Here is an 11,670-nt window from a genome sequence, read left to right on the forward strand (position 1 = left end):
AGCTAAGGAATTGGGGTATACTGGGGACGAGTTAAAAAAATGGTTTGATGAGGAGAGAGCGCGTGGGAGAGCTGAGAGAGCTCAAGAGCGCGATAACGCTAGAGAGGACCGTGAGGCGGCTCAAAGAATGTTAGCGGCCGAAAGCGCTAAGTTGGATAAGGAACGAGAGGTCCTGTAGTTGAGGATTGCGGCTCGTGAAGGGCGAGGTGAAGGTGCCGCAAATACGGAAAGCGGCCGCGGGGAAGAGTCAGGCCGAGGGAGTCACGGAAGTTCCCACAAACTGATTCTACAGTTCAATGAACGCAGGGACGATCTAGATGCCTATTTGCAGCGCTTTTAGCGTACCGCAACAGGGTTGGATTGGCCAGTGGAGAAGTGGGCCACGACTTTAGGCTTATGTTTGACCGGAGAGGCGCTGACGGTGGTCGGCCGATTGACACCTGAAGATGCTCTAGACTACGCCAAGGTCAAGCTGGTGCTGTTCCAGCGATTTAGTTACACTAAAGAAGGATACCGCGAAAGGTTTCGCGACGCCATACCCGAGGACGGCGAAACGATGAGACAATTTGCTGCTCGACTGGCAGGGTACTTTGATAGATGGCTCGAGATAGCGGGAGTTGAGAAAACGTTCGAATCACTGCGAGACAATATCCTAGTGGAACAATTTCTGTTGACATGCTCGAGCAAGCTGACGGTCTTCCTGAGAGAGCGCGACTGTCAGAGGTTGGATGACGTAGCAGCTAAAGCTGACCTCTTCTTGGAGGCCCAGGTGCAGCATAGCACGGGTAAGCAAAAGCGAGACGAGGCGACAAGCAGGCAAGACGCTGGAAACGAAGATAAACACGCAAGGGGTGGTCTCCGAAAGAGTATCCGCTGCTTCCTTTGTGGGAAGATTGGGCACAAGGCAGAAAACTGCAGAAGTAACGGCCAAGCTATGAGGTCACTGACATGTTGGGATTGCGGCCGTAGTGGTCACAAGGCAGAAAACTGTAAGGGAAGGCAGAGCGAGAAACATCAGGCATCGTGCTTGTACACGGTGCCAACAGATAATTGCGAAAACGCCGACGATTCCTACGTCACCCTGGATAATGGTGACAAGATCCCGGTAGTGAATGCGGTCATGGGGAGAGCCCCGAAATTTCTGTCGGAGAACATGCCGGTAGTGGAAGGACGACTGGGAGAACACAAGATAACGGTGTTAAGGGACACCGGCTGCAACACCGTGGTTGTTCGCAAAGAACTAGTCCCTCAAGAGAACCTAACTGGAAAGTCGAGTCCAGTGTTTTTATTAGATCGAACAGTTCGGTATCTGCCGGAGGCGGTTATTGTGATACGAACGCCCTACTACACGGGAAAGGTAACGGCGAAGCGCGTCAGTAACCCCCTATACGACTTGATACTGGGAAACATACCTCAAATGCGTGAGGCTAATGACCCTGACCCAGAATGGGAAAAGAACAATGAAGACAATCTCGGCGACTGCCTAGACAAGCCGAAGGAGAGATACGAAACGTGTTCGAACGCCATCGGAGTCAACGTGGGCTGTCGCAGGGCAATGGAAGCAACCAAGAGCATCGACGAGCTCCCGGATGAGAAACCAGCCGTAGCTGCGTCCGCGAGCGAGGGGAGAGAAGCTGGAAGACCAATAGGAAAACTAGAACGCCCTCTGAAAGTCGCGCAGGTGTCAGTAACCGACACAACAGCCGAGGAACTCGGAAAGCAGCAGAAAGAGGACGCTACTCTGACGAAGTGTTTCAACGGTGTAGGAAAGACAACGAAGAAACACAATTCCAGGACAAGGATTCAGTTTTTGCTGAAGAGCGACCTTCTATACAGGAGCGTCGTATACTCATCCGGCAGAAGATCAGAACAACTGGTTCTCCCAAAAAGGTTCAGGGCCGCTGCTGTAACTATGGCACATGACAGCGTTATGTCCGGACACCAGGGGGCGAAGAACACCCTCAATCTGGTGGCGGAAGAATTCTTTTGGCCATGTATGCAAAGCGAAATCAAAAGGTACGTTCGTTCGTGTGACGTGTGCCAACGCATCGTACCCAAAGGCAAGGTGGGGAAGGCCCCTTTAGGAAGCATGCCAATCATCGAGACACCTTTTCAAAGAGTCGCGATAGATATCATCGGTCCTATAGTGCCTATCGCAAGCTCGGGGAACAGGTATATTCTTACAATGGTTGACATGGCCACGAGGTATCCTGACGCAGTAGCATTGAAGAGCATTGGGTCCCAGCAGGCAGCCGAGGCGTTGGTTCAGATGTTCACGCGGTATGGAGTACCGGCAGAGATCCTTAGCGATCGCGGCACCAACTTTACCTCTGAGCTAATGAGAGAGGTGAGCCGGCTTCTATCGATGAAGCAACTCTTAACCACTCCCTATCATCTCATCAGCAACGGCCTGGTCGAGAGGTTTAATGGCACCATCAAGCAGATGCTAAGGAGGATGTAGGGTTTTGTCTTCATACAAGGATTTGGTTGGTGTATATTTTATTTATTATTAAGGAGGATGTGCAAAGAAAGACCAAAGGATTGGGATAAATATCTCCCAGCTTTGCTTTTCGCCTACAGAGAGGTGCCCCAGGCTAGCCTCAGATTCTCGCCATTTGAACTGCTATACGGGAGAAGAGTACGAGGACCACTGGCCATCCTCAAGGAGTTGTGGTCGAACGAAGCCCTGAAGGAAGACATGAAGACGACATATGGATACATCTTGGAACTAAGGGAAAACTAGAGGAAACATGCAAGCTGGCGCACGTATGCCTGCATGAAGCAAGGGAGAAGTATAAGAAATGCTATGGCAGGAAGAGCTGCAACCGAAATATGAAGCAAGGAGACCTGGCGCTCATTCTGCTCCCCACCGATCTGAACAAGATGATCATGCAATGGAAAGGTCCCTTCCCCGTAGTCGCAAGAAAGAATGATGTGGATTACGAGTTAGACGTAGGAGGCAAGAAAAAGGTGTTTCACATCAATATGCTTAAAAGATATGAAGAAAGAGAAGGAAGTCAACAAGGTAGACAACATTGCGGTATGGTAATGGATTCTCATGAGAAAGATGAAGTCGCAAGCGAGCTAAGTTTTGAAGATACAGAGGGAATTCCTACGCCAAGCTGGACGAGGCAGCAAGGATGGGAAGACGTCAACATAAACGAACACTTGGAATCCCAAAAGCGTGATGAGGTACGAGAGCTGATTGAGGACTTCAAAGATATATTTTCGAACCCTCCAGGCAGGACGAGTCTGCTGACCTTTGACCTTCAACTGACTACGTCCCGAGAAATACATGTGAAGCAGTACCCACTGCCGCTGTCGGTTCAGGAAACAGTCGAGCAAGAAATCGACGAGATGTTAGATCTGGGCGTGATTGAGAGATGTAACTCATCATGCAACGCGCCAGTGGTAATGGTAAAGAAAAAAGACGGATCAAACAGGTTTTGCATTGACTACAGGAGGCTCAATGACGTGACCAAGCCCGATGCGGAACCAATACCACGGATCGACGTCACGTTTGCTAAGGCGGGACAGAAGCGCTTCTTCTCGAAGTTCGATTAAGCAAAAGGGTACTGGCAGATACCTATGAAAGAACGGGCCAAGAAAAAGACTGCCTTCTCTTCGACGAGTGGGCTTTACCAATTCAAGGTCATGCCCTTTGGTTTAAGAACGGCTTCTGCGACATTCACGAAACTGATGCGAATATTGTTAGACGGCATCCCAGATGCACGCCACTACATCGACGACATCCTGATCGCCACAAGCTCGTGGAGAGAGCACGTTGATACGCTTCGCTGCTTTTTTGGCGCCTGCGCGAGGCTAATATTACCGTAAAGCCAAAGAAATGTGAAGTGGGCTTTAAAGAGATCAGCTTTCTGGGACACGAGATCGGAATGGGAAGGATATCACCGGACCCTAAGATCATTGAACAGATTCAAAACGTACCAAGACCGCGAACAAAGCGACAAGTAAGATCGTTCCTTGGACTCACGGGGTTCTACCGCGAGTTCGTAGAGGACTATGCGGGTCTTGCCGCGCCGTTAGTAGACCTCACCAGAAAAGGAGCCCGCAATGAGGTTGAGTGGGGGCCGGAGCAAGAGGAGGCCTTCAATGAACTTAAGACCAAGCTGGGACGTCCTCCTATCTTGTTGGCGCCAGACCCCGAGAAGGAGTTCGTGCTAAGGACAGACGCATCTGACGCGAGTCTGGGTGCAGTGATGCTTCAAGAAAAGGATGGAATGCTACATCCCGTGGCGTACGCGAGTAGAAAGCTCAGCACCGCAGAAAGGAACTACACAACGATAGAAAAGGAATGCCGGGCATTGGTATGGGCCGTTGCCAGATTTAGGTTGCTTCTGTACGGCAGAACTTTTCGAGTTCAGACCGACCACCAACCACTGGAATTTCTAAACAAAGCTAAGTATACAAATAGGCGAGTGATGAGGTGGAGTATGGCTTTGCAAGATCATAGCTTTCACGTGGAATACATAAAGGCCAGGGATAACGTGGGAGCAGACTTTCTTAGCCGCATTTAGACGGTTATTTTTCTTTTAAACTAAGATTTTTGTTAGGGACAACTAGTCGAGACCCCGAAGAGGATGGGTTCCCTCAATGCATATATCATTTGTGTTGTATGTGTGCCAATGTCTTTTGTCAGACTTAAGACGGGGCCTTTGCATATGTGTGTGGCTACAGTGAGTTCTCACAAAAGTAATCCTCGATTTGAATGTGGATGAAGAGGGCCTTCCGGCCAAGTGTGGTGCGGTGCAACCGGACGTCGTTTCAATGTCATCGAGAAGGTCTTGTCGTGAAAGTGTCGTGTAGGAGGATTGTGGGGGTGGCTTGTGCTCGGCGACGTCAGGATGGAGTCCTCGGAAGTACCAGGCATCAAGAGAGAAAAGTTTATGTTATAAACTTCTTGAAGTTGGGGGGTGTCATGGTTTTGTGGAAGGAAGAACGTGAAGGACAAAGTGACGGGTGCGAAAAAGGTGCGTGAAGAGCACGAGCCGCGACGTTCGGCAGCTGCTTCAATGATCTGACCGGCTGTGTCCCGGTATCGACGACCTGAACCAGAACCCGCCGCTACGCACGGTGTGAAGGGAACAGCGGAGGCCTGAGCATCTACGCCACCTCAACACCGTCCCTGGACTGAGCGTCTACAGAAGCCAGGAACCGAACCTCGTCACGACATATGCCGGTGAATCTCTAGGACGATAGCCCCGTAGTTCGAACTGCGCATTTCCTTCTTGTGACTTTACTTGTAGACTTCCGAGATTTTTTTCCTTCCATACTGATATTTCTTTTGTGTGCGCAAATACATGCCCTCTTTTTTTTTTTCTATATCTCTGTCTCCCGACCCTTTTCTTACCAACCCCGGACGAGCCTGTGACAGCTACGCAGAAGAGAATTCAGTTGTTTCCAGACAATATTAGGCTGCCTTAAACAGGATGCGTCGAAATTAGGCGCGTAATAAAGCTGTTTAGCTTGTCTTAATTGAGCATCAACAAAATTTCTGAATTTCTAAATTCGTGCAATTTTTCTTCGTCTCGTGTTTTCACAAGAGTCATGAAGTCCGTTGCTCTTTTTAATGAGTTTCAAAAGGTGACTATTTACCCACGGCTCCCTAGATTTCTTGTTTGGATGGGTGCATTTGATTGGGAATGAGGTAAAATAAGCATTTTTGAAAGTATTTAAAAAAAATCGTCGCACTCATCAGCGCCGTAACATTAAACATAGGACTCCACTCTATAATGCTGATTGTTTCTAGAAATTCCTCCAGTGTCCTTGAACTTAATTATGTCTTGTGACATTGTTGGATAGTTTGGAACTCTGCTGTGTGACGTATTCTTATTGATAAACGTGATTATTGGAAAGTGATCCCGATCCCATTACTAAGCACACCGGCGCGAATATTATCTTCATTATGATTAGTTAGAAATAGATCAAGCAATGCCGATGTTGTGCATGCGACGCGCGTTGGAGGGATAATTGCATTGTAAATATTGCTGCAAAAAAAAAAAAAAAAAAAACGGAATCAGTTTTGAGATGAGAGCATTCAAGCATTTTTATATTGAAATCACCAACCAGGAACAATGAGCACCTGTCCCGATTAGCGAAACAAAACAGTGCTTCTAAAAACTGCATGAAAATTGAAACATTACCATTTGGAGGACGATTTAAAACAAAGTAAATAGGGTTTTCTTTTTTTAACACAAAGTATTTTATGATCTCGGGTCACAATAGAATAATTACTGAGTATTTCAAAACCAGAGGCACCAATTTGCAATGAGATGCTACCCCAGCGGCTATGACTGCGGTTTAAAAAGAAATAAGTATAGCCTGGAAGAACAAAAAAATCATCATCTCTATATCACGTGTCAGTCAGCATGACCACATCAAAAGAAGTTTGGTCTGAGCCAAAAAACAAAGACAGATCATCTTCTTGCTGCCACTCTGGGAACTGCACGTCTGCATGTCTCCAAGTCGGCGAAAGGGCTGGTGGCGCCATCTCGCAGCCAATTTTGCAGTAGCCATAGAAATGAACTTTCGTGTTTTGACGAGTCGCTAAAGGGTGACGCTCTTATCGTGTTTAGTTTGGTCTCGGTAAATGCGAGCGGTCCGGGTTTCAAGGCTGAGTTTTCCAACTGAATGTTTAATTAACGTTTTCCTCAGCCCAGCGCGCGGTCTCCTGAGCCCAGCACGCGCATGTTCGTTGCTTCGGAAAGCGAGCAAATCGCGCGCCATACGCACGAACACTTAAAATAGAACCGACCACGAGCCATTTTTCGGAAAGGTCTCATAAGCCCGCACGACTGAAGCTCGCGCGACACGCGCGCGTATCTTTACCCAGTATTGAGAGTCTGCACGTCTGCCAGAGGTACTTTCGTGTGCACACTGCACGTGCTTGCGGCTTGTCATTCTCGGTTGTCTCTATTTCTCACTCTAGTGGGACTCAGCCGTAACAGATTTGTTTTAAAAAAGGTCGTGAAAGCAATAAAGAGCATTCACTGGACGCGATATTTGTGGGTGCTGTTTAGAGCGCATGCTCAGAACGAACTCACATTTCTAGGTTGCTAAGACCGGACATCTTGATGGTGTGGAATGCACGTTGTAAAAGAACAGTGGAAGCTCGCCATGAGCACGCGCTCAGCAGTCGTGTACACGGCTATGGCCGCCAGTGAATACTCCCTATACTAATGCGGTCCGTGCAGGTGACTTATACGGCCAGTAAAACACGATGTAGAGGGCTAATCGTCGCGGCAAGTGGAATAATTATTTAAAATTTGTTAATTCATTTTGATATAGTGAAAATAAACATAATTATAATTAGAAACTTCTTGAGCGCCATCAAGAACTACTGAATCAGTGTAATTTTAGACAAGCTTTGAAAGCGTGGGAAGCAGAGTAATTGGCTAGGGTTACAACTTGTGCAACAGGCACAATGCTTTGGTGAAAAGGTTAAAAAAATAATAGGTGGAAGAACCACGCGGGTTCGTTATCGCAGTGCTAGCCTTGCTCCTGCTGCAGAAGCAGCAACTTGGTGCTTCACAGCGCTCTCCTCGTGCGCCAAGTATTTCTAATATTGACTGATTTAGTTGTTTTTTATGACGCTTAGCAGGGATGTAATTGGAATCATAGGATGATTTCCGATTATATAATGGTTATGAACATAATTTAGTTAATTAGCCGAATCATTGTTGCGATTAGCCCCTTGTAGTATGTCCTCCTGGCCGTATAACTCACATGCACATATAGCATTAGCGCAGCTTTCACAGATTCATTCAAACAAATATGCTAAGCTTCAAAAGAAACACTCTGTATCTCGTTTAAAAATCCTTATAAAATAAACAGAGATGCTCCAATTCAAGCTGCTAGAGAAACGTAGCATACGACATGGCATGAAGACAAAAAGAGCAGGATACAAAAGCAGACGACACACTGGACTTCCGCTTCTTCCGGATTTCCTGTAGTCGGAAGGCCGGAAGCCAATTGCGGCACTGCGGCTGTACTCGCCCTGCGCCACCGCAGCGCGAGGTCTGCGTTCCTCTGAACTCGAATTGAACCATTCGAGAACTTTGTGAGAAAATCCAAGACGCATCCTCACCGAAAAGGTCGCCCACGCGTATGCTCTTATTAATGACGTGCTACAGGTCGCACTCCGGTTATGCAGCCCCGAATAAACGTTGTATCAGACGTGTACGCAACCTGTTACAAGTAACAAAATTGCTTGTAATCCCTTAGATCTATCAGTAATTTTGTAAGGAAAAAGTTACCTATTTCACAACGTAGTTGTAACGTACTTTAATTACCTATTTATGTAAGAGAATTAGTGTAATCTGTTATTTTTTGTTTTCATTCACGGGGGTTAAAACGGGAATATAAATCACCAACCACAAAACTAATATTTTCTAAGTTTTTTAAGGGTAAGTTTTACTAGTATTACAATGTCATATACCAAACGTAAGACGTTCTTCAGATACCGAAAGCCTTTCTTCATGTTACCTAATGTTACATAAAGCCTCGATTTGAATTTTTTTTTTTCGTGGCTTGGGAGTTTGCAATCGACCTTTTCCGAGAAGCGTTCTGCGCACGTGCGAGCGCCCGACGCCAAGCGACAGAAGTCGCCACGAAAAATCGAGGAAATTTGGAAGGAGGATGTGGATCAGCGAGTAGAACACGTAATTTCAGCGTATATATAATTGTGTTACACAAAAAAGGAAAGTGGACGGAAAGAAAAACGCGACGTTTAGGTGGACGCCACGGATGTCCATTTTTAAAGCTGCGTTGGGCACGCGCCGCAGCTCAGAATGCGAAGAAACTAGTAGCGTAGCTCCCATTATCGAATGGTATCTCAGGTAGGTCACTTCCTCGATTTTTAGTTCGTGCATCCACCGTCTGGTGCCGTCGGTATGTGGAAAAGGTCCATTAGTTACTCGTCAGCTTGCTCGCTCACGGTGAAGGGGGACGCACGCTGATTCAAAGAATCCGGACTCACAGTGCAAACAATATTAAGCAAGCTCGCAATGTCAAAATGTTTTTGTCCCACGAGAAAAACAAAACTGTCGAAGTGCACGGAAGCTAATGTAACCAATCTGCGCGCGCCTCCTCTTTTATGTCTTTATTTTTGGAAGACGCTTAGAAGACACAAAGCGATCGTTGAATGCCTGCCTTCCAAATGCTTGCAAGAATTAGCCGTGCCCTTGTTATAGTGACTACGAAACTTTGCATAATATCACAACAGGGTAGCTAAACTCGTGGAGCAAAACATTCTTCGCATTTTGACGTAGCGGGGGGAGTGACCAAAAGAACGCCGCAAAGTTTCCTCCTCCCTGCGCGCGCTCGACTTCGCAACTTTTGACGAAAAATCCCCCGCGATCCCTAGGCTGTGCACGAGAGCACGAGCCAGCGCGGAGAGGCGAGCGTTCACGCCATAGAGTTATTACAATAAACGCTAGAGGCTCAGCTGGCGCTAGTGTCAATGGGACTTCCGGTTGCAAATTGAAGCAGACACCATGCAGTTTACTTTTCCAGTCTTCCTGTGTATTCCTATGGGAAAACGCGCGTGAATTTTGTCTCGTCGCCGGAAAATAACATTAATAACCTTTGTTATTTCGGTTGAACCGGGTACTATGTACACATCGCGACACAGTTAGCGCGAACACGACATCGGCGCATTTTCGCATTTTACTTCTAAATAGTATCAGCGAGCACGAACTTTTATCGCTTACTTTATCGAACTAAATGAGCTCGTTCCGTAGCAATAACACCTTGGATGAAATCCCTTGGTTTCAAAGAGAAAAAACTGGAAAAAGAGGCGATCGCTTGTTCGCGCTAACAATGTCGCGCTCTGTACCTTTATTAATATTTTGAAAGTGTAATTGCTTTAGTTACAGCATTTTTCCTTTACCACTGAACGATGCTAAACTTCGCTATATTTCAGGCCCAAACCTCTGTTCCATGGCAGGTATGTAGAAACGAGCGACGATTCTAAGCAAAATAACGATCGAAAGGAATGTAGAGTGTGTTCAAAGTTTGCCAGCATTCCTTTGGTGCTTATATATTGCTAATATGCCTGTTCTCTCACTATTTGAAAATGACCCCGTCGTGTATCTCTACGAGCGGTTAAAAAAAAAAAACGTTCGAAACGTAAAGAATAAAGTACGTGGGCTACGAAAGGTGCATTTTCTTATTATTTACTATGTTGGGCAGTTTTTATCGCGCACCAGTTCTCTGGCTTCCCCCTATTTGCAAAGATTTGAAGCGCGCGGGTGATGATTTGAGCACAGAACAAGCATCTTCGCACACATTCATGAGCAGAAAGAATAAAGCAGTACTTATTTATTGCAAATCGGACTATATTACGTGATTTTCAACTTATTTTGATCGTCTGCAAGCACAAGGAGTTACTTACCCAGTGTTACTGCGTAGTTCTTGCCGTTTCTCTTGGTTTTCCACATGTCGTTCGTTAATTTGGCACGTATATCCTCCATGCTGGAAGGCGACGACGCCGTGTTCGCGCTAACAGTGTCCGACAGTGCACATAAATGCACGTACGAAGCGGTTTTAACACCGTTTTTAATGCCGCGAATTTCAAATAAAAATGCTGTAACTGACAAATTATTTCGTCTGCGTGACTGAGAAATGTTCCAATGTGCCTAGTACGTACAAAGTATGCTTGATATTTGCTCTTATAATCGAGCGCAGAGAGAAAATGCACTCGCTTTTTCCCATAGAAATGCATTACCGGAAGTCAATTTCTGACTGCATGCTGTCTGCTTCAATTTGCAACAGCACACTAGCGCCAGCTGAGCCTCTAGCGTTTATTGTAATAACTCTATAGTTCACGCCGCTCGCTGTACTACGCTGTACGTTGTCTTTGAGCCCTCTAGCGCCGACAATCCCGTCATGCCTCGCCCAGCCGAGGAGTGAGAGCAGACGACGAGAGTTCGTCTGCTACGATGAGGCATTCGCACAGCGGAACTGAAAGAAAAAGTTGGTTTTCTGCTCGAAATCGCTTCCCGCGGGCCACGAACTCAAGCGCTAGCTTGAATTGTAAGCGTCTGATATTTCACGAAGGGAGGAATCGACGGCCCGTGTTTTATTTGCAAAATTTGAGTCGTTTTGTAGCCGTACAGACGCTAAAACCTACCAGTGTGTAATGAAAGGCCCAGGACAACCACAGAAGCCGCGAGATCTAGCGTCATTTGTGTATGGGTGAAAAGTGGAACATTTTTCGACAAACCTCCCACAGCAAAAACCTGTGACGCATTCACTCATCGTCCGGGGAGGCTAAACATGGAGACGTTGCCCGAGACTCAAGCAAAGTCAGATTTGAACGGCAGCTATCTTACCCTGTCATATTTTGTTTTGAGAAAGCTCTCGTTCTCAATGCCCTCACCAGGGAAATAAAACGTCTTACGAAACCTATTGCTAGATGTTCCAAAGATATAGATTTAAGCCGTATTCTTTCAGTGGTTCACTATGCTTAAAACGAAGCAAGCTCTTGCGCGTACTGTGCCATCAATTTCCTCAAGTGTATGCTGTTTTGTAGTCAGCTGGTTTCGGAAACTTACGTCGTCTGTAGATATCTCTGACAGCCGAGTTGCTTAAGTGGAAGTCATCGCAAATGTAAGTTCCACGTTTCAGCAACCAATGTTTATATAGAGA

The 11,670-nt window shown here is 46.5% G+C and overlaps 1 protein-coding gene across 1 annotated transcript; it reads left to right on the forward strand.

Moving 5' to 3' along the window:
• Window positions 1-556: 556 nt before the first annotated feature.
• On the forward strand, window positions 557-2,461 carry LOC120846403. The gene has a single exon (XM_040218141.1). It carries the CDS (start codon window positions 557-559, stop codon window positions 2,459-2,461), a length of 1,905 nt encoding a protein of 634 aa, XP_040074075.1.
• Window positions 2,462-11,670: the final 9,209 nt, after the last annotated feature.

This window comes from Ixodes scapularis, unplaced genomic scaffold (genome assembly GCF_016920785.2).
Source record: "Ixodes scapularis isolate PalLabHiFi unplaced genomic scaffold, ASM1692078v2 PGA_scaffold0__279_contigs__length_252992795, whole genome shotgun sequence".
Lineage (NCBI taxonomy): Eukaryota > Metazoa > Arthropoda > Arachnida > Ixodida > Ixodidae > Ixodes > Ixodes scapularis.

Bases quoted from the DNA above. Each gene is read 5' to 3' on its own strand.
- LOC120846403 (XM_040218141.1), top strand. From the start codon at position 557: ATGAGACAATTTGCTGCTCGACTGGCAGGGTACTTTGATAGATGGCTC.